General features: G+C 52.9%; 1 protein-coding gene and 1 long non-coding RNA gene across 2 annotated transcripts in view; one reads left to right on the forward strand and one right to left on the reverse strand.

Moving 5' to 3' along the window:
• Positions 1–2,662: 2,662 nt before the first annotated feature.
• On the forward strand, positions 2,663–5,064 carry LOC133244758 (uncharacterized). The gene is made up of 2 exons (XR_009735511.1): positions 2,663–2,741; positions 4,130–5,064. It is a non-coding gene; the product is annotated as an uncharacterized LOC133244758 (long non-coding RNA).
• KCNQ4 (potassium voltage-gated channel subfamily Q member 4) overlaps positions 5,018–27,452 on the reverse strand; it is a 58,743-nt gene continuing 36,308 nt past the window's right edge. The window contains exons 8-14 of the mRNA XM_061412343.1: positions 26,441–26,529; positions 24,619–24,780; positions 17,175–17,395; positions 14,921–15,020; positions 12,607–12,738; positions 7,738–7,867; positions 5,018–7,202 (exon numbers count right to left, since the gene is read on the reverse strand). Of these exons, the coding sequence (XP_061268327.1) occupies positions 6,990–7,202; positions 7,738–7,867; positions 12,607–12,738; positions 14,921–15,020; positions 17,175–17,395; positions 24,619–24,780; positions 26,441–26,529 (1,047 nt within the window). The 3' untranslated portion in view covers positions 5,018–6,989. The remainder of the gene's footprint in view (positions 7,203–7,737; positions 7,868–12,606; positions 12,739–14,920; positions 15,021–17,174; positions 17,396–24,618; positions 24,781–26,440; positions 26,530–27,452) is intronic.

Here is a 27,452-nt window from a genome sequence, read left to right on the forward strand (position 1 = left end):
AAGTCCTATCTCTTTGAAAGGACTTGTGGATCCTATAAACCTTGACTCCTGCCTCATCCTAAAGTGCCATCCTGTGCCACTCTCTCCCTTTCTGTCTGGGCCCAACCAGGGATCTCCTTCTCCCCCATTCACGTATCACTCTTTCTGGTGCCACTGGGCCGTTACACATGCTATTCTCTCTAGCTGGAGCATTCACCACCCCATTCCCATGCCTGGTTAAACTCTACTCACCCTTCAGCACACTGGGTTGCCCACTTTGCCTGGATTGAGAGATGGCAAGAAGTGTGGATCTGCCAGCAATCTGACTCCTGGGCATATATCCAGGCATATGGATATAATTCAAAAAGATACATGCACCCCTATATTCATAGCAGCACTATTAACAATAGCCAAGACAACCTAAATGTTCACCAACAGATGAACGGATAAAGAAGATGTGGCTAATATATGCAATGGAATATTACTCGGCCATAAAAAAGTGAAATAATGCCATTTGCAGCTACACGGTTGGATCTAGAGATAACCACACCAAGCAAAGAAGTCAGAAAGAGAAAGACAGATACCATTCAATCAGATGTGGAATCTAAAATATGCCACAAATGGATTTGTCTACAAAATAGCAACAGGCTCACAGACACAGAGAACAAGCTTATGGCTGCCAAGCAGGAGGGAAGGGGCGGTAATGGACTAGGAGTTTGAAGTTAGCAGATGAAAACTATTTTATATACAGAGTGGATAAACAACGAAGTCCTATTGTATAGCACAGAGAACTATAGTCAGTATTCCAAGATAAACCATAATGGAAAAGAATATATGTATATGAATCACTTTGCTATATAGCAGACATTAATACAACATTGTAAATCAACTATACTTTGGTTTTAAAAAAAAGAAGTGTGGATACACACTGGTTTCTAGGCAGTGGCTTGAGGTTTGGCTAGATGGTCAGGGACTCAGAAAGCACAGAATTGGTGGATGGCAGACAAGGAAGACTCAGGAAGGGGTATATTGTCACCCTGTTTATTTAACTTATATGCAGAGTACATCATGAGAAACGCTGGACTGGAAGAAACACAAGCTGGAATCAAGATTGCTGGGAGAAATATCAATAACCTCAGATATGCAGATGACAACCACCCTTATGGCAGAAAGTGAAGAGGAACTAAAAAGCCTCTTGATGAAAATGAAAGAGGAGAGTGAAAAAGTTGGCTTAAAACTCAACATTCAGAAAACGAAGATCATGGCATCTGGCCCCATCACTTCATGGGAAATAGATGGGGAAACACTGGAAACAGTGTCAGACTTTATTTTCTTGGGCTCCAAAATCACTGCAGATGGTGACTGCAGCCACGAAATTAAAAGACGCTTACTCCTTGGAAGGAAAGTTATGACCAACCTAGATAGCATATTCAAAAGCAGAGACATTATTTTGCCAACAAAGGTTTGTCTAGTCAAGGCTATGGTTTTTCCTGTGGTCATGTATGGATGTGAGAGTTGGACTGTGAAGAAGGCTGAGCGCTGAAGAATTGATGCTTTTGAACTGTGGTGTTGGAGAAGACTCTTGAGAGTCCCTTGGACTGCAAGGAGATCCAACCAGTCCATTCTGAAGGAGATCAGCCCTGGGATTTCTTTGGAAGGAATGATGCTAAAGCTGAAACTCCAGTACTTTGGCCATCTCATGCGAAGAGTTGACTCACTGGAAAAGACTCTGATGCTGGGAGGGATTGGGGGCAGGAGGAGAAGGGGACAACAGAGGATGAGATGGCTGGATGGCATCACTGACTCGATGGACATGAGTCTCCGGGAGTTGGTGATGGACAGGGAGGCCTGGCGTGCTGCGATTCATGGGGTGGCAAAGAGTCGGACACGACTGAGCGACTGATCTGATCTGATCTGATCAGAAATGGGTAGAGGGTGTGAATGTATTTCTATGCCAAGGAAAAGTCCCACCAAAGAGCATCCATGACAAGGAGGCTCTAGATAATCTAATGGCTAAGACAGCACAACCCATGGCTGTCAGTCAGTCTCACTCCGGAGACCCTCCAGTGCTTGCTCCACACACCCTTGTATAACTTAGGTGGTCATGGCAGCAAGAATGAAGATTGCTTATGGGTTCAATGATATGGACTTGCCTCACCAAGGCTGGTCTGGCTAATGTTACACTGTATGCCCAACCAAACATCAGCAGGAACAGATGCTGACTGCCCAAAATACCACCGTTCTGCAGGGATTCATCAAGTCACCTGGTGCCAGGTTAATTCTACTGGATCCTTTCTCTGATGGAGGGGGCAGTGGCCAATCCTCACTGACACAGCCAGCATATAAAGCTCCAGGAATCAAAAGAAGGTAAGTGAGAGTGGTGTCTCTCACAATTACACCAGATAACCCTCAGGATTAATTTCCTGTAGTTGTCATAGTGAAAGTGTTGGTCACTCAGTTGTGTCTGACTCTTTGCGACCCCATGGATTGTAGCCCGTCAGGCTCCTCTGTCCAGGGAATTTTCCAGGCAAGAATACTGGAGTGGGTTGCCATTCCCTTCACCGGGGGATCTTCCCAACCCAGGGATCGAACCCCGATCTCCTACATTGCAGGCAGATTCTTTACCATCTGAGCCGCCAAGGAAGCCCTGTAGTTGCCATAACAAATTACTATAAATTTGGTGACATCATACAACAGAACTTACTCTCTCACAGTTCTGAAGGCCAGAAGTTCAACATCAGCCTCAGTGAACCTAAATCAAGGTATAAGCAGGGCTGCACTCCTCCAAGATTATGGGGAAGAATCCGTTCCTTGACTCTTCCAGCTTTTAGTAACCACTGGCATTCCTCTGCTGAGGCCACCTTACCCCAGTCTCTACTTCTGTCTCCTGTATGTGTGAGATCTCCATCTGCCTCTTTCTTAAAAGGACACTGGCAATTGGATTTAGGGCCCCTGGATAATCCAGGATAATCTCCCTATGTCAAGATCATTAACTTAATCACATCTGCAAAAATCCTTCTTCCCTTATAAGGTAACATTTTACACATTCCTGCAATTCATGGGGTCGCAAAGAGTCAGACACAACTGAGCGACTGAACTGAACTGAACTGAACTGAGAGATTAGGACCTGATATCTTTGGGTGGGCATTATTCAGGCTACTATACCCACTCATGCAACTTTTGCTTCCTGTCCCCCCCACATTGGCCTCTGTTAGTTTGGAGGTCTCAGTTCTCAAGGGAAGGGAAGCAACCCAGTTTTCATTTAATTGGAAGTTGGAACTTCTAACTGGCCATATTGGGCTTCTCATGCCACTCAAATAACAGGCAAGGAAAGAGTCAGCATGCTGGCTGCCTGACTGGTCCCCATTACCAAGGGGAAATAGGGGTGTCACTACACAGCAAGGGCAAGGAAGACTATGCCTGGGACCAGGGCATTCTCAGGGGTCCCTTGCACAGAGTTAACAGAAAGCTATTGCATCCAAAACTGTGCAGGACCACTGAAGCTTCAGACCCTTTAAGAATGATTCTTTGGGATCATTCCACCACGTGACAAATTCCAGCTGGCTGAGATCCCGGTCAAGGACAAAGGGAACATAGAAGGAGAGTGGAAAAAAGAATATATTTACTCAGTTAGTGAAGTATATATAATAGATAAAGAGAAACACTTACTTGATTGAACATATATCAGCTATGGCACTGTGACCAGCTACCAGAGGGGTTCTATTGCATCAAGGGGCATGTGTGTGTGTGTGTGTCTGTGTGTGTGTGTGTGATATTAATTGCTTTTCTCCCCTCTCTTCTCCTTGTCCCTTAAGATTTTAAGTTTGTAGGCGATTGCTAACTTTACAGTATACTCTTCAATTGCAGGTGTGATTGTGACTGAATTAGAGTAATTAACATCGCCCAAATATGGATTCAATGACTAAGTCCTAGAGCTGGATACATCTATTGCATGGTGGAATTTCTTGTGTTTATCATTTCTAGGGGGTGAGTTAAGATCTTCATTTGTATGCAGGATAGTTTCATCTCGTGAGGTGGAAGCTACTGTTGCTAGATGGAGGTTCAGCATCCGTGGATGGACATGTATGAATACCAAGTGTCCAAAGGGTTGGGCCGTGCCAGTTATGAAGCTATTGCTTTTTCGTTCCAGATGCAGCCTTCTGTACTCTGCTCTGTGAAACTGGAGCTGGGACTCTGCAAACCACATCAACTTTGTCAGCTAGCTTTGATAACTAGGGGCACTGGGGAAACACTGGAAGGCAGAAGTGGAGATTTTCCTTCTTCCTTTGCCTTCTCTTCCTTCTAACCGTATTTACAACAGCCTGGTAGCCACAGCTGCTCCCAGCCCTCAGCTACTTTTCTGCACTCCCAGACAAGCTTCACTGTGTCCCCTAGGAGGTACTAGCACTAGCCAGACAGCACCCCTCTCCAGACCTCTGCGCTCTAGCATTATGGGGCTCCCCCAGTCAAGTCCACTGGTTCTGCCAGCCTCGACCTCTCCCCTGCACTCCTGCAGCCTCAGGAGTGGGGTCTGCTTCCTGCAGTGGCTCTCATTAGTTATCCTGGTGTTCCGTTTGTTCTTTCAGTCCACCTACATCAGTGTAAGCCGTTCCCTATAGTAAATTCCCTGTGTTGAAAAACCTAGGGCGATTTCTGTTTTCCTCACTGGACCCTGACTGATACAAACTATTAGGAAAGTGGTCCTCATTTTTCACTGGGGCACTGAACCAAAGGAAAGTTAATTTGGAAGTACCAGGGGTCATCGTGAGAGGGCAGCCTGCCTAACAGGAGGGCTGAGACAGACGACAGGTCCCTGACACATTTAAGCACCCAGATCTAGCTTCATATGAAGCCAAATCTACTTCCTAGACTTTTTAGTTATCTGGACCAATAAACTTTCTTTCTTTTATTTTTGCTTCAAACATATCAGGTTGCGTTTCTGTTGTTTACACCCAAGAGTCCTGACTAATCCAGATCTCCTCACCTCCAGCCCCAGACCAGGTGCTCCACAGACACTGAACAGCCAAGACCAACCACCTCCTACTGAAAACTTTAATGAAATCAATAAGTTAATAAGTTAACAAAGTGAGGTACTTGCATATCCGAGAACCGGGTTGGTGGGGAACCTCGATCATGAAGGAGGGAGGGCTTCTCCCCAAGTCTCCTTTGGTCATGGGGCGATCCCAGCCTCCTGCCCCTCTCCACAGCTCTGTCTCTCAGGGGGTGGAGGTGTGGCTCTCTGGGGACAGTGTAGTGCGGGTGAGGTGAGCCAGGACAGGCTCCATCCAGGGCATGATGGTCACATGCAGAGGGCATGTGGGGGCAGGGGCTGGGCACCTGGGGGCTGAGCAAGGTCCAACCCCAGCCCTGGCGCTGGTGCATGCAGGTCCCCAGTCATGAGATGCAGGCAGCTGGGCCTGAGCCCCTTATTCCCTGGTGCCCCACAGAGGGTCACCATTAGTCCACTCCCCGTCACCCTCCTGCCACCTGCATTGGCTCTGCAGAAGAGGGACAAAGCGGTAGGGATACCAAAGAGGTGCTGGGGGCCTGCAGTGGATGGGGGCTTATTCGGTAAGGGGGCTGCCAACTGAAGTGAAGAGGAGGGTAAGGAAGGAGGGGAAACAGTGCGTGTGAGCGTCATATGCACAGTTGGTGCCTGATGAATGGGACTTGCTTGATGTTTATTATTCTCTCTGGGAGTTAGAGCGACTAGGAGCAGGGCAAGCCTAGACAGAAGCGGACCTCACGGCCACCCTGGGAAAGGGCCTGGGGGCTTTCCAGGGCTGTCCAGACCCCAAGAGGCCTAGCCTTGAGTCGTGCTGTGGGGATACCAAGGAGGGCCCTTAGGGACAGGCAGAGGCAGCAGTTAGGGCTCCTGGACCTATGAGGAGTAACTCTTCTTGAGAAAAGGGAGCTGGTAAAGCTCTGGGGTGGGGCCTGGCGAGACCTGGGGTCACGTGAGAGCTCCCTCTCCTACCTGGATGGGGTTGGTAGGAGTGGACATCACTCTGCAGGCCACTGGCCTCAGCTGCAGAGACCCAGCAAACGCTGAGTGGCTCTGTGCTGAAGTCTCCAAGTGTAGGTAATTGTCTTTGTCAGCGTGAATGCTGAGAGGCTACCTGTGTGTCTGGGGAAACTGTAGGGACATGTTTGTCTGACCGTGGGAGCACTGTCTGGGAGATTTGGGGGCAGAACACAGACAGTTATGCTGTCAGAGGTGCCTAGGGCCAGAGGGGAGTGAACACTGGCAGGAAGAGGGAGCCCCTGGGTGTGGACACCTGCAAATAGGAAGAAAGGCCCAGGCACTGTCCTTGGGGAGGCAAGGGAGAAACAGGCCCCATGCTGGGAGCGGAGAAGAGGGGTTGATAAGCCAAAGATCAGGGATGGGGGTCATAGCCAAGCAGCCTGAGACCAGCTACAGCTGGGGGCCCATCTCCCAGGGTGGGAGGGGCAGAGGGACCCCATGGGGGTCCCCAAAGTTGCATATTTAACATAGTTTGCATATATGGTGCCCACCTGCCTGGCGGCAGGCTCCTGTGCTTATGGGTACCTGTGTGGGCACCATGGGCCCACCCCCAAGTGGAGTGGGGTCTTGGCGGGAAGGCTTCCCTGCTCTGTCCGAAGGGCGGGCCAAAGACCTCGCCTTGCATAGCTGGAAGCTGGGTCAGGGCCCAGGGCCCCAGCGCCCTGTTCCCACTCCAGGGGCAGTGCCCCTGCCAGGCAGGCCCTGTCGGGCCTTGATGGAATGGGCAGGGCACTGGGGGACCCAGAGGCCGCCGGGCAGCCGCCGCTGCTGCCCTCCGTGCGGCCTGGCATCTCTCGCTCCTGAGGTGGGGCGGGTCGCTGGCACCCACGTCGGATATTTCGCCCACCCAGACAGCTCAATACTGCATGTGGCCTCTCTCCCCACGAGGGAGTGAGTTCAAGTAAGAGTCCGGAGGCCTCAGAGGGCGGGTCCGAGAGCCAGGCCGACGGGCTGGCCGTGTGCTGCCCCGCCCCTGAGAAGACCCTCAGTCCATGTTGGTGCTGACCGAGCGGGAGATGCTGAGCGTCTGTGCGGAGACAGAGATGTCCTCGTGGTCCACAGGGCTGTGGTAGTCGGAGGTGATGTCGGGGTCGAAGAGTGGCACTTGCACGGTGCCCAGGCTGACCGAGGTGCCAGAGCGCAGACAGCGCGAGTAGAAGCCCAGCAACAGGTCCAGCTTGTGTTCGATGGACTGCACCTGGGGGCGGGGCGCGGCTGGAGGCGGGGCCTGGCCGGGGCCTGGGGGCGGGGCGCGGCCGGGGGCGGGGCTTGCCCGGGAGGAGGTGCGACGGGAAAGGCGGAGCTCGGCCGGAGGGTGGAACGAAGCTGGGAACCTGGGGTTTATTCCCACCCACCCCCGCAACGAAATTTAGTTGTGACGGGTTGGGATAGTCCAGATGATCAAGAGAGACAAGTGAGGCAGGGTTAAATGAAGTAGGCGGGACTTGGGCTTATCTGAGATGCTAGCAGCCTAGGGCGGGGCTTGGCCGGCGAGGGCTGGTTTATCGGGGTCGTTTAGCAGGAGCGGGCGGGCCTTCTGGGAGGCAGGCCTTGTGTGGGGCGGGGTCCAACTCTCAGCGGATGCGTGGGCCCGGCTCCGGCCTGCAGTTCAGGTGCTCTGGGCTAAAGCTCCGAGAAGCGGACCCTCCCTTTGGGCCTAACCCAGGGGCCTTCCAGAGCTTCTCAGTCGACGGCTAGCTTCCCCACACCAGCGAAACTCCATCCCAACTCACCTGCTTCTCCACCTTGACCACACGTCCCATTATACTGATTTCATCCACCGCCTCCGTATCGGAGGGCCCTTTGTCACCCTTCTCCCGGGCTTTCCGGTCCCCGGGGCCCCGGCCGACAATCTGGTCCACCCTGTGGGGAAAGGGAACTGTCAAAGGACGCAGACACTGGCCACCCTTTTTCATACAAGAATGAGAGCTCGCCTTCTTAAAGGGGAGACATTCACCTGGGTGGGAGCAGGCCATCTGAGAAAGGGGGTCAGTTTGCTCTTCCAACAACACAAGAGAAGAGTCTACACATGGACATCACCAGATGGTCGACACTGAAATCAGACTGATTATATTCTTTGAAGGGAAAGATGGAGAAGCTCTATACAGTCAGCAAAAACAAGACCGGGAGCTGACGGTGGCTCAGATCATGAACTCCTTATTGCCAAATTCAGACTGAAATTGAAGAAAGTAGGGAAAACCACTAGACCATTCAGGTATGACCTAAATCAAATTCCTTATGATTATACAGTGGAAGTGAGAAATAGATTTAAGGGCCTAGATCTGATAGATAGAGTGCCTGATGAACTATGGACGGAGGTTTGTGACATTGTACAGGAGACAGGGATCAAGACCATCCCCATGGAAAAGAAATGCAAAAAAAAAAAAAAGCAAAATAGCTGTCTGGGGAGGCCTTACAAATAGCTGTGAAAAGAAAGGAGGTGAAAAGCAAAGGAGAAAAGAAAAGATATACCCATTTGAATGCAGAGTTCCAAAGAATAGCAAGGAGAGATAAGAAAGACTTCCTAACTGAACACTGCAAAGAAATAGAGGAAAACAATAGAATGGGAAAGACTAGAGATCTCTTTAAGAAAATTAGAGATATCAAGGGAACATTTCATGCAAAGATGGGCTCGATAAAGGACAGAAACGGTATGGACCTAACAGAAGAAGAAGATATTAAGAAGAGGTGGCAAGAATACACAGAAGAACTATACAAAAAAGATCTTCACAACCAAGATAATCATGATGGTGTGATCACTCACCAACAGCCAGACATCCTGGTTTGTGAAGTCAAGTGGGTCTTAGGAAGCATCACTATGAACAAAGCTAGTGGAGGTGATGGAATATCAGTTGAGCTATTTCAAATCCTGAAAGATGATGCTGTGAAAGTGCTGCACTCAATATGCCAGCAAATTTGGAAAACTCAGCAGTGGCTACAGGACTGGAAAAGGTCAGTTTTCATTCCAATCCCAAAGAAAGGCAATGCCAAAGAATGCTCAAACTACCACACAATTGCACTCATCTCACACGCTAGTAAAGTAATGCTCAAAATTCTCCAAGCCAGGCTTCAGCAGTACGTGAACCGTGAACTTCCAGATGTTCAAGCTGGTTTTAGAAAAGGCAGAGGAACCAGAGATCAAATTGCCAACATCCACTGGATCATGGAAAAAGCAAGAGAGTTCCAGAAAAACATCTATTTATGCTTTATTGACTATGCCAAAGCCTTTGACTGTGTGGATCACAAGAAACCGTGGAAAATTCTGAGAGATGGGAATACCAGACCACCTGACCTGCCTCTTGAGAAACCTGTATGCAGGTCAGGAAGCAACAGTTAGAACTGGACATGGAACAACAGACTGGTTCCAAATAGGAAAAGGAGTACATCAAGGCTGTATATTGTCACCCTGCTTATTTAACTTCTACGCAGAGTACATCATGAGAAACGCTGGGCTGGAAGAAGCACAAGCTGGAATCAAGATTGCCGGGAGAAATATCAATAACCTCAGATATGCAGATGACACCACCCTTATGGCAGAAAGTGAAGAGGAACTAAAGAGCCTCTTGATGAAAGTGAAAGAGGAGAGTGAAAAAGTTGGCTTAAAGCTCAACATTCAGAAAACGAAGATCATGGCATCCGGTCCCATCACGTCATGGCAAATAGATGGGAAAATAGTGGAAACAGCGGCTGACTTTATTTTTCTGGGCTCCCAAATCATTGCAGATGGTGATTGCAGCAATGAAATTAAAAGACGCTTACTTCTTGGAAGGAAAGTTATGACCAACCTAGACAGCATATTAAAAAGCAGAGACATTACTTTGCCAACAAAGGTCCGTCTAGTCAAAGCTATGGTTTTTCCAGTGGTCATGTATGGATGTGAGAGTTGGACTGTGAATAAAGCTGAGTGCCGAAAAATTGATGCTTTTGAACTATGGTGTTGGAGAAGACTCTTGAGAGTCCCTTGGACTGCAAGGAGATCCAACCAGTCCATCCTAAAGGAGATCAGTCTTGGGTGTTCATTTGAAGGACTGATGCTGAAGCTGAAACTCCAATACTTTGGCCACCTGATGAGAAGAGCTGACTCATTTGAAAAGACCCTGATGCTGGGAAAGATTGAGGGCAGGAGGAGAAGGGGACGACAGAGGATGAGATGGTTGGATGGCGTCACCAACTCGATGGACGTGAGTTTGAGTGAACTCCGGGAGTTGGTGATGGATAGGGAGGCCTGGCGTGCTGCTGTTCATGGGGTCGCAAAGAGTTGGACATGACTGAGCGACTGAACTGAATGGGGAGACCAAGTTTAATGGAAGTGCCAGGTCACTGCTTTGACCAGGGGAGCAGAGCCACCACCCATAAACATGACAAGTAAAACAGCTGCCTGATGGGAGCACAGGTAGGAATGGTGGACTGGGAAGAGGGAGAGACACAAGTGGGGATGTGAGTTATAAGGGGGACAAGGCTGAAGCTGGTCCCCTTTACAGCAACATGCTTCAAAGTGTTATCCCTACCCTCTATCTTCAATTTCTCTTTTCTGCCTCTCTAAAACCTCTCTAATCAGGCTTTCATTCCCACCATTTCACTGAAACCACAGTTGTCAAGACACCAAAAGACCTCCATGTTGCTAAATTCGATTCTCAGCCCTCACTATGCTTGACCTGTTAGCAGTACCTGGCACATCGGCTCACCCCTTCTTTCTCCAGGTTCTTCATTTGGATTCCCAAACATCACTTTCACCCAGTTCTCCTACCTCACTCACTTCTCCTTCTCAGTTTCCTTTTCTGGCTCCTCCTTTATCTCCACAACCGCTTAACATTTCAGGACCCAGAGCTCACTCCTAGGACTTCTTTTTTTTCTTCTATTTACTCTCACTCACGAAATGATGTCTTCAGTTCCAGATTTTCCATGCCTCTATATACAGTTGACACCAAATCTTTTATCTCCAGCCCATACCTCTCCTCCAAACTCCACACTCCTCTGCCAGATCCACATTCCATTTAGCTGTCTGATGGGCATCACAAACCCAGCATGTCCCAGCTTTCCTGATCGAAACTTGCTCCACTCATTGACTTTCCCCATGTCAATAAACAGCAACTTTTTCCTCTTGCTCAAGCCAAAAACTTTGGTTTTATCCTTGATTCTCTCTCTTTTTCCTCTTACACCCTATCTGAAAATGCTGTCAGCTCTACTTTCAGAACATAATTACAATCTGACCATTTGGCCTCCCCTTAATTGCTGCCACCTGGTGCACACCGCCACCATCTCTTGCCTGCACATCTGAATTAGCCCCCTCACTGGGCTCCCTGTTTCCATTCTAGCCCCCTATAGGCCATTCTCAACACAGCATCTAGGATGATCCTTTTAGAATATATCTCAGATTGCATCTGTCCTTTGTTCAAAGCCCTCCAATTCGTGCGTCTTACTCTGGATGAACGCCAACATCTTTGCAGTGGCCCCCAGAGCTTTATATAGTCTAAGTGCTATTAGCCTTCTAACCTCGTCTCCTGCTTCCCTCATGCCAGGACAGGCACACTGGGCTGCTTGCTGTTCCTAAAACATCACCCCACACACCTGCCCATCTCAAAACCTTTGCACTTGCTGTTCCCTCTGGAAACTGTTTTAAACAAACCACAATCATGGGACTGTTTGCCTCACCTTCAATTTTTTTTCTCAAATGTCACCTTCTTGCCTATTTAAAAATCACAAATCTAAACATCCTAACCTTATTTTTCTTCTTAGCCTTTATCATCATCTGACATGTTCTGGTTTCACTTACTATCATCTGTTCTTCCACTGGAATGAGAGCTCCATGAAGCAGAGGCCATTTGTTTTCCACCATATCCCCACTGTCTGGCAAGTAACAAATAAACGCCCAGTGACTATTTCTTGAGAGAACAAATGAATGGGCAGTGACAATGCAGGCCACAAGAGGAAAGGGGCGAGGTATAGGTGATTGAGTTCTTGGTGTGAGAATCTTCCTACACGCTGGGCAGAGAGAAGAGGTGTTGGAAGAGGACTCCAGAGGCAAGAGGTGAGGAGCACTGAGGATAATTTGCCTATTCTATTAGGAGATGCTGGGGGGGGGGGGCGGTCACTGATTATTTTAAGCCTATTATTTTAGGACGAGAAAGCAGTCATCTAAAGACGTCCTTGAAGCGAGCAGGTCAGTAGGGTTTGCTTCAGGTTCAGTAAGGCTTCCCTGGTGGCTCAGATGGTGAAGACTCGACCTGCAACGCAGGAGACCCAGGTTCAATCCCTAGGTGGAGAAGATCCCCTGGGGAAAGAAATGGCAACCCACTCCAGCGTTCTTGCCTGGGAAATGCCATGGACAGAGGAGCCTGATGGGCTACAGTCCATGGGGTCGCAAAGAGTCGGCCACGACTGAGCGACTAACACTTTCCCTTTCAAGTTCGATAACAGGTGCGGGTGGCAGGCTCCCGCTGCAATGCGCTGCAAGCAAGAAACGCCAGCTCCCGCCGCGGCCCCTAGGGGGCGCTCAGGGCTGCGTTCGGGCGCCCGCAGAGGGGCTCCAGCGGACCTCCTGCGGGAACTGGTGCCGCGGCAGTCCTGCCCCGCTCCCCCGGCCCCGGCCCCGGTGCACCCACCGAGCCTGCAGACTCTTGATCCGGCCCAGCATGTCCAGGTGCCCTGCTGAGTACTGTTCAATGACGTCCTTCACGTCGTATGGTCGCAGCGTCTCCTTGAATTTCCTTTTGGCTACCAGGAACTTCAGGATCCTGTGGGGATAGGGAGTCTCAGAGGACAGGCATTCTTTTCCAGCCCCCTCGCTGTCCTTTGCTACCTTGTCTGGCAGGAGGCCACCTCCTGCCTGGGCCACTGCAGACAGCCACACCTGAGTCTTGGGCCTCCCTCCCTCCCCACCACGCTCCTGCCCCAGCCTCCTGAGTTTGTTTGGTCTTCTTTGATATGCAGTCACTGGGAGGGCCGGGACTGTCGTTTCTCTCTGTTGGGTGGGACACAAGCAAGGCACCCACCCGTGAACACTGCTGCTAAGGACAGCTTAGGGGAAGACATTTTTGCATATGCCTGTTAGCACTCCTGTGCTGGACCCTGGACACCCCAAAGGGCATCAGGTACAATCCCTGGTCTCAGGAGCACTGGTCTGGGGTGGGAGACGAAGAGGACACAGACAATTATGGGGCGATGAGGGCTATGTCAAGGAGTGGAGAAAGAGGACTGGGGACCATGAGAAGGGAGAGCTTGGCTGGGGAGGTCAGGAGACATCTTGAGAAGTGATACCTTCCAGTCCCAGGGCAAGAGGAGGGGCATGAAGGGAGGCTTTGGGGACACAAACAGGCATGGAGGTGTGTGAGTGAGAGTCAGTCCAAAGTAGCCAGAACAGGATGTGAAGGAAAGGGGTTAATCAATGAGAGGTAGGGTGAGGGGTTATTCTGAAGATCCTAGCATCCCTGGCAGAGATTGGGCAATGGGAAGCTGGGGTGGTGGGGAAGGGGCCATGTGGTTTACTCTGCTTTAGCATGACCATCCTCTGTCCACCTGTGTGGGTAGAGGATGTCCTGGAGGGGCAGAGTCCCAGGCAGGAAGACCCACTCCAGGGGATGAGCCTGAGCTGGGGGTGGGGGTAGGGGGGTGGGCAGTGGGGTGGAGATACAGAACAGCTGTGAGCAGTGTGGGAGAGGGGCCTGAAAGGCTTATGAGTCTGAGTCCAGGATGACTCCCATGGCTTGGGGCACAGGGTGGATGCTGGTGTCACTGCCTATCATGGGGTCATGGGAGGGGGAGCAGGACTGGGGCGTGCTGAGTGTGAGGGGCCAAGGAGAGCTGACTTGGGCCAGGGGGAAGCTTGGGTGTTGTGTTGCAGAAGCTGGTCCCTTGGAGGGGAGAGACAGGATGCATAAAAGAGGGGTGGAGAGAGGCCTCAGACTCTCTGGGAGAGGGGGTGTCCAGATGATTTTGATTTAAAAGGAACACAAAGGAAAGAGGCTTGCAGACAGGTGAATCAGCTAGGGAAGAGAGGGGGATGAGTCTGGAAGGCCTAGGGGTGAAACTGGAGCTACCGGATGGACACAGAGATTAGGCTGGAACTCCATTCCAAGGAGTTTGGGAGCCAGATCCATGGCTACATGGCTAAAGAGCTCAGGGACTCTGGTCCCCACTGAACTGTTAAGGGAGACAGCCAGTGAAGCCAGGAGGACAGGGTCCTTCAAACTTTTTGACCAAGAACTACGATAAGAAATAGTTTACAGAAACTAGTATAAACATACACACATAACTGAAATAGAAGTTTCATAAACATTTATTCTTACTATGAAGGATGCACTCTGATACTTTCTTTTTTCTTTTTTGAATGCTGACCACTAAATTGATTTCACTAAGTTGACTCCAAACTGTTGTGACCTGTGGTTTGAACAGTATGGCTCTAGAGGAAATCCTGGGGGAAACAGACAGGCTGAGGTCAAGACTCCCGAGGGAAGACAGTAAGTTTGAGTCACGGAGGCAAGAGGGTGATGAGACTTAGACACAGAGATGGGGTGAAACTGCCTGTAAGACAGAGACCCAGGGAGAGCCAGGCAGATTGCTGATACACAGCTAGGGAGAGAGAGAGAGAGAGGAGGCAGCTGGACATTCAGGGAGAGAGCGGTAAGGGGGAGAAGCAGGGAGAAGACTGTAGTGTGAGTAGAGGGACTGTGGTGGGCAGCCATGCCCACCGCCCCACCTGGCCAGCCCTCCCGACATGATAAGTCTGCACCAACCCAGCCGGGAGCCATATGCCACCTCCCCACCCCACCCACTCTCCAGGGACCCCGCCAGCCAGCATGGTTGAAGGTGCCAGGCAGGCAGCAGCTGGTATGCCAGGAGCTAGGCCAGGCCTGGCCACAAGGGTAGACCCCAGATGGGGAGCAGTGGTAGGTGGCCCACCTCCTGCTTCAGTCTCACCTGACGGAACGGATGACCATCTTCACAGCGGGCATGACGTCGTCCACAGTGAGTTCGCACTGGTAGCTCTTCTCCTCCGCTACTTCCTCCGAGGGGCCCTCTGAAAAGTCAGGAGCAGGGGGCCCAGGTGGCGGTGGCAGAAGGGAGTGCTTGCAATCCCTACCACCACCCTGAGGGGTACAGAGAGGAAGACAGAGCCCCAGAAAGGGGCCAGAGCCTTCCTGGGGGCACAAGCAGACCAGGTTCTTGCCTCCCAGCTGCCCTACCCAGGGGAAACACCTCAGTTTGCTGCAGGCCCATCTGCCCTGTGTACACATCTGCCTGGTGGCCGGTGAGCAGGAACCACTTTAGGGCACATCTGTCTGGCCTAGGGCAAGTTGCACACAGGGAGGAAGCCCCACCGGCTCCACCATGCAGGACAGTGACACAGGGCTTGAGGCGTCTGCGCATTCTCTCACACCAGCCTTATCCTTCAGCCAAGAGGGAATCAAGGGGCGGGGCTCCCAGCCCCAGCTCTGCTATGGAGGAAGCCTCTAAAGCAAGTCGTTCTCCTCCTGGGATAAGAGAAATGGCTTCTCCAAGGCTGGTGCCCAGCACTGCAGAGACAGGTGATGCTGTCCTGGCCCCACTGGGGCCAAAGGGTGGGGAGGTCAGGCAGTTTCTTGGCAGGAAAGAGGAGGCCCTGGGTACCAACCAGGTCCCAGGTGCCAGCACCCTCCAAAGACTGGTTTGTGGAGTTCTGTAACTTTCCAGGAAAGGACCAAGAGAGTGGTCAGCCAGCAGCATGTTGGGGGATTGATACAGCACAGACAGAGGCAGCATGGCTGGGTCCCCTCCCTCCAAAGTTCCTGTCCTTAACCTCCATCCTTATCCACCCCCCTCTACACCCCCCCCCCCACCACCACCCAGGGGCCTGAAGCATGTCAGAGCTGGGAGAAGTCTTCCAGGGAATTTGGTCCAATCCTGTTTTTCAGAAGAGGACACCAAGGCACAGAAAAGGGCAGTAGCTTACCCAGGTCACAGTGTAAGTCAGGAACAGAGCTAGAACTCCAAAAAGCCACCTCTCTAAATGCAGCCCCCACCAGGCTCACAGCCTCATATCCACAGGCTGGGCCAGCAAACGGGCAGGGTGGGGAGCATGGGCTACGGAGTTGGACAGACCTGCTTAAGGATATCAGCTCTGCCATTTCCTTGCTGAGAGAGCTCAGTCTGCCCATCTGTAAAATGGGGATAGACACAACCCTGCTATTGCTAAGAGAAGTAGACAAGATAATCCAGAGTGGGGCTGTGCACAGTCAGGGCTCTCTTCAGCACGGATGGCCTCCTGCTCCTTCCAGAGCATGTTTGTAAGGCTGCTAGCTTTTGATGAGCACTTACTATATTCCAGAACTCCTCTGTTCACCTACTGTGGATAATCTCATATAATCCTCACAACAGTCCTATGAAGTAGATATGTTCACTATCCCCATTTTATAGACGTGGAAAATGAAGCCCAGGGAGATTAGGTTACCTGCCCAAGATAAGTGACAAAGCCAGGATTCAAACCCAGGCAGCCTGGCTCCAAAGCCTGTGCTCTTTTTTATTTTTTTCTTGTCACGTATTTTTTTTTAATTAATTAATTTATTTTACTTTACGATATTGTATTGGTTTTGCCATACATTGACTTGAATCTGCCACGAGTGTACATGTGTTCCCCAATCTTTTTTCTTTTTCTCTTTCTAAATATTGGTGTTTTCCTAGGTGGTGCTAGTGGTAAAGAACCACCTCCCAGAGCAGGAGACATAAGAGACTCTGGTTCAATCCCTGGGTCAGGAAGATCCCCTAGAGGAGGGCATGGCAACTCACTCCAGTATTCTTGCCTAGAGAACCCTATGGACAGAGGAGCCTGGCCGGCTACAGTCCATAGGGTTACAAAGAGTCAGACATGACTGAAGCAACTTAACATAGCCAGTTAACAATGTTATGGTAGTTATGGTAGAACAACTCAGGCATATATATACTTGCATCCATTCTCCCCATGCTCTTAACCACTACCAAATGCTACCTCTATATTCTCCTCTGATTCTCAAACAGCCTGGAGCCCAGCAAAGCAAGTATTATGATGCCCATTTTACAGACCAGAAGACTGGTGCCCAAAGATGCTCAATCTGCTGCAAAGCTGGGACTAGAACCAAGTGTTCCCACCCCCAGCCCAGACTCCAGGCCCGCCCTGCCATCCTCAGCGGGTCCTGGCCCCAGACCCGCAGGGGCTCACCCTCAGCCGAGGTGCGGGGTTTGAGTCTCAGGGAGGCCCGGAAGCGGGTGCGGTCGTTGAAGCTCCAGCTCTTCTGCACCTTGGTGGGACTGCTGGCCTCACCCACCTGCTCACTACTCGGGGAAGTGGGCATCGGCGGAGGTGCCAGGTGCTGCTTGGAGGGGCCCGTCCGCCGCTGGGAGCTGCCCATGCGGATGCGGTCTTTGATGCCCATCCGGCTGCTGGCAGGGCAGGTCAGGTCGGGGAGAGAATCAAGTTAGCTGCAGCTGGGGGTAGGTGTGAGTGGGGACACAGCTGACTTGGGACTTGGGGGCAGCTACTGGGGCTGACTCTCCTCCAAGCGGAGACTTCCTAGGATGGAACATGGGTGTGGTAAGGGGGGCCCTGACTCCTATGAGAAGCCAATCCAGGATCAGTCTGAACAACTCCACTCCCCACCCCCACCCCCACCCCCCACCCATCATTGCCCGGACAGATAAGGGTGCACAGGAGACAGATGTCAGAGTGGAAAGAGTGGCAGAAACCCAAGAAGGGAGTCAGAGACAGACAGTGGACTGGGAGCTGGGCCTGGCCCAGCCAGGGGGCGGGGGTGGAGGCAAGAGACCCCTCTGGGGACAGACAAGCTGCTGAGGGATGGAGAAGCTCACCTGGCCAAGCACACTGAGTTAGGCCCCCAGCTCCTCTCTGTGCACGTGGGCCGGCTGTGTGGAATTGAGGGTGTGTGCGTGTACGTGTGTAGTGTCTGTGCTTGTATGCACACAGGTGCCAGTGTGTGTACCTATGTTCCTCCTTTGCCCACCGCTGGAGCTATCTGACCTCACCTGGTCAGGTCAGGGCCTTAGGACCTGGTACAGTTGTATAGGCAGTGCACTGCAAAATTCCAAAGGTCTCCATCATTCAGATTTCTGTGTGAATGAAATCACAGCCTGGAGGTGTGCAGTGTCCTGGCCTGCTGGGGGTCTTAGCCCTGTGGGTCTAGCTGCTGGGCCCACACGTATGCCCAGGCCATGCCGGTGGGCCCCACCCCCAAACCAGTGAAGGTCTGTAAGCTGTTCTTCTCTGTCCACCCAGACTGACATCCTGCCCACACGACCTCCCACTGCCTCCTGAGCCTGCAGTTCAACAGCACCTACACGTCTGTGTACACGTGAAGACACGTGTATACATCTGTGTATGCCCTTAGACTCCCCTTCCCACACCCAAACTCCTCACCTATCCTCCAAATCTTGGAAGGAGACAGGTGAGGGGAGGCCTCAGGTGCCCCAGGACAGGCCCAGCGTACCCAGTGCCTGCTAGAGTAACTCTGTCCAAGAGGTTCAAGGACCGTGTTATCGCTGTCCGAATGGAACCTGTGCAAACGTCCCCATCCAGAGGCCTCCTGGCGGTGTCAACGCCACCACCCTGCGTGTTTGCCACTTGAAAGGCCCCCTTCAGACAGCTTTGGGGTCCTTGTATCTCGAATGTCCGGGGCCCCAGCTCAGGAGAACACCAGCCAGTCTTGGGGGAATTCTGATGCAGACAGGGAGCAGGGATCAGGGTGGGACACTGTGTCACTGGGTCTCAGAGACTTTCAGATCAAGGGTTGAGCAGGAGACAGATTCTAGTTTCAGAGCTGAGTGGGGACCAGGGTCCTCCATGCCCGGGCATAGGGGATGGAGTATACAGAGCAAGGTGCTGAGGGGAGGGAGGCCCTGGAAGGTGCTACTGGGAAGGCAGCTGGGATGTATGTAGGGCCATCCTTAGGAGTAGGGACCTCTGCCCGGAGGGGAGAGGTAATAGGACAAGGATGGGGGCCCTGAGGATATCAGAAGGGAAGGATGGGGTGGCTCCCTGCAATCCATCATGCTGTTGGCTGGCTCAGGATTTCCTCAGCACATACCAAAGATTCCAACTGAAGTTTGAGGTTGGCTCTCCCAAACTTTCCTCTGCAGAGCAGTTCCTTCAGGCTCTTCTCATGCTGGCAAGCACCCACCACCCCACCCAGTCCGTGCGACCACCCCGTCTGTCCTCTGCTCCTTCAAGGGGCAGAGGAAGAGAGAGGGGCAGAGAAGGCCCTGACAGTCAGCCAAGGGCCCAGAAGTCTGGACCTCTGTGCCTGGCACATCACTCCAGTGCTGTTCTGGGGAAAGGGGCTGACCTCCCTGTCATGAGAAGTGTGTGAGCCATTCTGAGCTTGCGCTCAGTAGGACTCATGAAGGAAGGGGTGTGGGCACTTGCCCTAGAGGTCTTGAAAGGTCTCTCTCCAGCTCTGATTCTGTGATGGTTGAAGGAGCTTCTAGCCTGACTTGTGGGATTCTGTAACTTTCCAGCCAGCCAGAGACCCTGGGCTCCTTTGCAGTATAAGAAGGTGCTGTTTTCCCAGCAGTGGCCCTGGATTCCAGCTCCTTGGGCAGGGCCCAGAAAATGGCTCATGTCAGTCTCTCTGGAGCCTAAAAGCTCAAAGAAAATGGAAAGGAACCTGGCACACAGTGGACATCAGAAGAGCACACAAGGTCCAGGCCGACTGCCTGAGCCTTTTCGGCTCTCAGCCACGTTGGGTGGCGGGTTCCAGTTACCACCCCTATTTTACAGATATGGAAGGGGGTGCCTAAGCTTCCAAGGTCACAGAGCTTCTCTGCATGGAACAAGGACTGGAACCCAGTTTTCTGTGACTTCAGAAGCTGTGTTCTTTCTCTGGGAGGAGCCAACAGGAGAGGGTCTCTGGCAGTAATTCTCAGCTGGGGGTTATTTTGCTCACTAGCGGACATTTTGCTTTTGAACTGTGGTGTTGGAGAAGACTCTTGAGAGTCCCTTGGACTGCAAGGAGATCCAACTGGTCCATTCTAAAGGAGATCAGTCCTGGGTGTTCTTTGGAAGGACTGATGCTGAAGCTGAAGCTCCAATACTTTGGCCACCTGATGCGAAGAGCTGACTCATTGGAAAAGACTCTGATGCTGGGAGGGATTGGGGGCAGGAGGAGAAGGGGACGATAGAGGCTGAGATGGCTGGATGGCATCACCGACTCGATGGACGTGAGTTTGAGTGAACTCCACGAGTTGGTGATGGACAGGGAGGCCTGGCGTGCTGCAATTCATGGGGTCGCAAAGAGTCGGACACAACTGAGCGACTGAACTGAACTGAGGGGACATTTGGCTGGAGACATTTTTGGTTGTCTCCCTGAGGCAGGGAGGGAGGTGCTCCTAGCATCTAGGTAGAGGCCAAGGATGCTGAACAATGCATGGGACAGCCTCGAACAATAAGGAATTTTCTGGCCCAAAACATCAGTGGTGCCAGTGATTTCAGCACCATTGGTGACTGGAGGACAGGTGTGTGAATTTAACTGGGGCATCCCTGTAAGAGAGGGCAAGCTCAGGGCACATGCTGCCTTCTGACTGCTTGGCTGGACCCAACCCCTGTGCTCACTTCCACAGGGATTTCTTTAAGCAGTCCATCTGTCTGCCAAACACCAGGCTCACGGAGGGTCTGAGGCAGCCTACCTGTTCTGATGCTGAATGTAGCCTCTCTCTTCGAGACTGTGGAAACAGCCCTGGCCTTGCCCTTCCTGCCCATCACACCCACAGAGCCCAAGGAATCTTGCAAAGGGGGACAGCTGACCCAGAGTTTCCTCGGCTTTACCCCCCAACGTGTTCCCTCCAGCAGTGGTTTCCAAGCGCATACCATAACAGTAAATCGCGTGAGGCCAACATTTATCTGGCACTTCCTCTGAGCCAGGCACAGTTTGAGTGGAAACAGATCCTGGTATCACCCTCATTTTACATCTGAGGAAGTGGAGGCACAGAAGGCTTGCACCCAAGGCCCCCAGCCAGATTCAGAAGGGAGCCACATTTCTAAGAAACTCTGCTTCTGGGTCGAGCAGCGAGGAGCTCTGTCCCCCTCTCCTCCTCCTGCCCCAGCCCCCTCCCCCGCCTCAATCCACAAGGCTGCCAAGGCACTTTGGGATGCGCAGGACTCTTAAGCCCCAGCTGCCAGGCAGTGCCAACAGAATGAGGTTCTCACAGGGCTTTTGTGACCCAGCTTTAGCTCCCGACCTCCACGACGGGCTGCAACAGCCAAGCTCTCTCACCTCCTCCCCTTGGTGTTCGCCACCCTCTGCTTCCTCCTTGAGTTGTGTTGCTCACACCACATGGCAGTTACTCCTTGCAACTCTCTTGGCACCATGTTTTATTCATCACTATGTTCCTAGTGCAGGGCCTGGCACAGGGCAGGTACCAAGGAATGTAGTGGTGAGGCGGCTAAAGAACTGGGCTCTGGAGTTGGTGAAGGAGGCACCAACCCCAGCCCCTTCGGGCATCTGCTAGGACCTCAGTGGGCAGTATGAAGCCAGGAAGCTAAAGGCCTGGAAAAAGTCAGAGTGGGAAGGACCCTCTGAGAGCCTCTAGTTCAATCTGCCCATTCCACAGATAGGAAACTGAGGTCCACAAAAGGAAAGCAATCTGGCCAAGATTACACGAGGCTGGGGTGGGGGAGCATCAGCAGCAGAGCCAGAACTCATCCCAAGGCTCCTGTAGGTGTCCCTCCTGACAGACTGGGGACCAAGCCCAGGTCCCCAGACCTGGCAGAAGCATCCCCAGGAAGGCGAGGGGCTCATCAGGGCCCCAAGGCAGACGGCAGGCGGCAGGCACATGCACCTTGTCCTTGGCCCATCCTGTCTCCCTCTCCAGCCCCAGAACTGGGTGGGGCAAGGAGAAGCGGGACAGGAGGAGCAGGCGAGGGGGTACCTCGGTCTCCAGCTGGCGTGGATCCAAAAGAAACTCCGTTTATTACTAAACATCTGGCTGGAAAGTGGAGAACAAGACACAACAGAGGTTAGTGGGAAGGAGGCAGGTGGGCGGAGCATGGGGAGCTGCCAGGATGGGGCCAGCCTCCTGTGGCTGGTAGGAGAGAAGGACCCCCCTGACTCAAATCATCCTCTAGCCCACATGCCTAGAAGGCAGAGGTTCTCCAGCTTTGCATAAGGATCTCATGGGGAGCATGTTAAATATGCAGAATTCCATGCCTCTTTTCTAGAGATGCTCATTCCGTGGCTTGGGGAGAGGTCCAGGTATCTCTGCATGATGAACAGATGTCCCATGGGATGCCGACACAGAAAGTTGGGGACCATGCTCTGAAAACCACTGTCTTAGCGTCTCATCGCAAAACCCACAGAGAGAGGTGCTGGCTCTGGCACAGCCACCCCTCAGGAAGTCCTTGTCATCCTGGGAACATGCTCAGCCTGGATCCATCCACAAGCACCACTAAGGCTGTGGCCAACCAGGTGTGTGTGTGTATGTGTGTGTGTGTGTTTAGGGGGTGGAGTCTTGGGCACCCAGCCCACAGGGCCCAGACAGCCAAGATTAAGGATCTGGCCGTTTGGTCTGCTGCCTGATCTCCTAGGGGGCTTCCCAGGTGGTGCTAGTGGTAAAGAACCCACCTGCCAATAGAGGAGACATAAGAGACGTGGGTTCGATCCCTAGGTCAGGAAGATTCTCCTGGGGGCAGGCATGGCAACCCACTCCAATATTCTTGCCTGGAGAATCCCATGGACAGAGGAGCCTAGCGGGCTATACTCCATGGGGTTGCAAAGAGTTGGGCACGACTGAAGTGACTTAGCACACACACACTAATCTCCTAGAAGTCACTGTTTGGCCCCCTGGGGTCTGGGGAATAAGGAGTACTCCACCACCATCACCAGGAGCCCTAGCCACACAGACACTGCAGGGCAGACACGCACAGGCTGGGAGTTCGTGATGGCCGAGCCCTCAGTGGTCATCTGTTCCTAGGCCTTGTGGGGCTCAGAGACCCAAAGCAGCTGTGGGAGGTGGTACAGATGCTGGGGTCCAGGATAATCTCCATTTCCGGTACCTTCCTACTCAGGCAAAGTGAGACCAGAGTGAACTGAAGCTGCAAAGAGCCCTGGCTCAGGCTGTGGGCAGGGTTGCTCAAATGCCAAAACTTCTGAGCTTCTGCCTGTCTGCTGTGGTTGGGTCGGGGCAAGGATAACACTGTGGGACATTCAGATAGTGACAGACAATATTCATGGGCTGCACCGTGGACCCTGGTCCAGGGACCTCCAGCCTGGCCTGGCCAATCACACGTCCCCTCCTCCCAGAGACCTAGAGGGGTCTCCCTCTTCACTCACTTCTTATTCAGCCCCTGGCCAGAACTGCCCTCACTGAGACCAGGAAAGGAATTCTGCTCCCTGCAATCTCTGCACCAGAACCCCCTCTTCCCTGTTCCCTGAGCCTTTTCAGCCCAGAAATCCAGATCAGCCCCTGAGCAGCCTTCACACTGCTAATTTTCTGCCCAGAACCCTGAGGCTCAGAGTGGCTTGATGACTTTCTCAAGGACACACAGCACCAAGCAGCAGAGGCTTTCATAGCCTCTCCTTCTGATCCCCAAGTAGTTCACCTCTGTTCCCCTCCCTTGTTCTGAGCCTGGGGCTCAGAATCACACCTGAGGCTCAAGGCCCAAATGTCCACCTGACTGATTCAGGGGTGAATGCAAAGATGAAATAAAACAAACCAATGGGCAGAGGACAGGGGATGATGATGAGAGCGGGTGGGGATTGAACCCTTGGCCTCAAAGCTATACCTCTGTAGGAATAGTCACTTTCCCATATACAGTGAGTTAGTGGGCTTCCCTTATCCAAGTATGCCTGAAATTCCACTATTTATGAACATTTATGTGGGGGTAAGCATTGTTCTTTCTTTGTTCTTTTAAGATGCAAAAGCTCCAGGAGAGGCAGGTCAAGGGGAGAGAGATTGGCAGGACAGCAAAATGTCCTTCCGTGAGAAAGAAAGGCATTGTGGGAGAATCCCAGGAGGAGGCTCTGGGATTAGCAAAGCTGTGGATGAGGCTTGCACAAGACAAGAGCATTAGTCACTGGTTGAGTTTACATAGGCCCTTCAGCAGTTCTTAGTCACAGAGCTCTCTTTCCAGCTGGCATCTCCTTCCCAAGAGGCGAGTTCAGTGTCAAGTCCCTTCTCGAGGAACATGCTGGGGAGGTGGGGCCCCAGCCCTCACACCCCGGGACGGTGCCCACGATTACCTGAGCCGTAAGCACCTGTGGCCAGCGGCCTCCTCCTCTCTCCAGCTTCCCGGGAGGGATGGGGGTGCAGGGATGGAAGAGTGAGGGGGACGTGGAAACAGAGAAAGAAAGAGGACAATGGAATGAATGGAGGAGGTGACGGGAAAGGATGGTGTGGACATCTCCCCGACTCAGGCCCCTGGAGTCCCAGGTGACGAAACGGTGAGTCAACTCTGGCCTTTCCAGAGAGACCGTCGGTCTATACCTGTCCGGCCATCTGATGACAACTGCCCAGGCCTCCTGAAAAGGCCTGGGAGTCCCCAGCACAGGCCCAGACACCCACACAGTGGCTGGAGACAGGTCCAAGAGAGGATGAGACAGAGAATGGAAGAGGAGGAGAAGAAGCAAGAGGAGGTGGCAGCCCCGGGGGGCCCCTACCTTTCCCCAGGGCAGAAGGAGGCGCTGCCCGGCCGGTGGCAGGTGGCAACGGGCGGGTAACGGGAGGGCGCTCCGTCGGGTACCGGCGCCCGCCGTACCTCCAGGGGCCGTAGGCCCCCGTTGCGGGCCCGTTGCACGTGCTCAAACAAGAGGGCCAGCTCTCTGCAGGAGAGGGCGCCGTCAGCGGCAGGCAGGGCCCTGGCACCGCCCCCCACCTGAGGACCCTGAGCTCCTGATGGATTCCCCCTGGGCCCAGCCTGTCTGGAGATGCTCAGCGAACACACCAGGCCCGCATAGGCAGGGGTGGGAACGGGAGAGTAGCCTTCCTCTCTCCTTCTCTCTTCTTAGCTCCTGGGAAACCCTCAAGGATGCCCGGTATGATTGTGCTGGATGGGCACCACTAGGGGGCACCCTCCCAAGGGGGAAGGCGGAGACCTCAAATCCACCTCACTGCTCAGCAAGCGGAGTGCCTGCACGCGGAGCCGTGCCCACCTGGAGGCCAGCAGCAGCCCTGAAATCCTGCCCTCCAGATCTGACTGGAGTTTAGGGGAAACTGAGGCTGAGGAGGGAGATTTGATAGGCAGCCCACTTCCTTCTGCAGCCCTCATGCTGGGTTCTCCGAGACTAGTTTGAGGGCTCAGCTTCTTTTGAACTCTCCAGGCCATCTCCTGTTGCTCTAACCCAAGAAATAGATCTTGCCTCTCTTTGCCTTCCCATTGCACGGATGAGGAAACTGAGGTCCAGGGAGCAGAAGGACCAGTGGACCCAGAATTGCCCAACCAAGCTCTGACTCTCTTCCCAGAGGACCCAAGACCATCACCCCCAAATCATTCCTTCCCATCGCACACATATTTCTAACAAACTAGCCCCTGCCCTACTTCCCGGGGCCTGGCCTTGAGTCCTGAGGACTGCTTCTAGAAAGAAGGGCTCTTTCTATTAATAATCTAACCACCATCCCTGTCTTTGGGGTGGGCGCTTGCCTCTGCCAGGTGGAGAGGTGGGGGAGCCAGTGTGATTCTGGGAGGCCCCCTTCCCAGCCCCTTCTCTCCTGCCCCTCCCCTGGGAAGCCCCCTAAGGCTGAGGAAGCACGGAGGGGGCAGCCAGGTGCAGGGGTGAGTGGGATCACGCAACAGCTGCTCTGCGAGAACTAATGAGGTGAAAAAGGCAGCCGCAGAAACGCTGAACACTGCAGCCTGGCCCCACCTCCCTCGCAGCCCTCAGTGCTGAGCCGCTCTCCAAGGTCTTCATTCCCGCCCCAGGGTGTGGCCAGGCACCTGGCCACATGAACCTTGGAGATGCTATTAATGACCTCCTGTGTGGAGCCACCCCATGCAGTCTTACCCCAGCTTGGGCCAGTGGGGTGAACCCACTTCTGGGCCCTAAGGCTGCTGCTGCCTGGTACAGTAAGAGCAGGCATGTGTGGGGTGTTGGGGTGGGTGTTAGTACCTAACTCTGGCACATACATTCTTGCCCACACCACAGTGTCTCTATCCACTCCAAGGGCTAACGCTGACCCCAACTCAGACTGAGGGGAGCGAGCTGGCTGGGCTCTGCCCCAAGGGGCAGCTGCTCTGGGGGAGCTTGTAGACTGCCAGGACCAGGGCTCAGCCCTGAGTCCAATGTCCCCGTCTTCCCTGGCAGAACAGAGTGGGACAGAGGATCCTCCAGGCTCTGGATTACACAGGTTCTGCAGAGCCAGCCCCAGAGGCCCCCATGGGAGCCATCACCCCCTTCCCAGCCTCCAGGACTGTGTCCCAGCCATCTGTCCTCAGGGGCATTACTGCCAGCCACCCACCTCCCTGCCCCCCACGGGAGGGCCTACCTGAAGGACGGGAGGAGGCTATCGTAGTAGTACCAGGTGGCCGTCAGGTAGGCCCGGCTCGCATCGGTGGAGTAGAGGCGCCATGCCGCCTGGTAGTGTGGGAGGAAGCGGAAGGAGGTGGTGGGGGACCCGGCATTGGAGAGGCCTCTCAGCCCCCCAAAGAACCCAGGCCTCAGGCCAGTTGAAGGGTACTCAGAACCAGAGGCTTGTTCCAACTCCACAGCCACCAGCAAGGCCAGAAGGAGGCCTGAGGAGAAAAGGCTCCCAAGGTGACATGCAGTCAGCCTCAGAGCCAGAGGCCTTGGACTGTGCTGGGGTTTTGCCATCAGGCAGAAGTGGGTTTCCAATTCCAGCTTTGCCACCTACTTGGGTGGACGATTAAATAAAGCTGCAGAGCCTTAAGTTTCTCATCTGTGAAATGGACACAGCACGACTTGCCTAACAGGGTGGTGCGGGCCTCCGAACCCACCTGCCAATGCAGGAGACATAAGAGGTCAGGAAGATCCCCTGGAGGAGGGCATGGCTACCCACTCCAGTATTTTTGCCTGGAGAATCCCCATGGACAGAGAAGCCTGGCAGGCTACAGTCCACAGGGTCTCAAAGAGTTGGACATGACAGAAGAGACTTAGCATGCATGCAACAAGGCTGTGAGGACTAAACGGGGAAATGTTCGTTAAATGCCAAGCACAGTGCATGGCACGTAGTAGGCACTTAATACCAAGTTTCCCTATTAACCACTCTTGTTATGTCTAGTTCCCACAGCTGATATATATTTATTCATTGTGTATTTGATTAATGTATTTCTCTCTCCTTAGTTTGTAAGCTGTGTCTTGGTCAGCACTGTATCCTCTGGCACATGGTGGGTGCTCTGCAATGTCTGGGGAATGAATACTGACTAAATGAATTATTACTACTAAAAATAACCCTACCCCATTCTTCCCAGCTGCCTGCCACTGCCCATGGGATTGAGGAGGGGAGGAAAGTACATCAACTACCAGCCCCTTAGCATCCA

This window comes from Bos javanicus, chromosome 3 (assembly GCF_032452875.1).
Source record: "Bos javanicus breed banteng chromosome 3, ARS-OSU_banteng_1.0, whole genome shotgun sequence".
Lineage (NCBI taxonomy): Eukaryota > Metazoa > Chordata > Mammalia > Artiodactyla > Bovidae > Bos > Bos javanicus.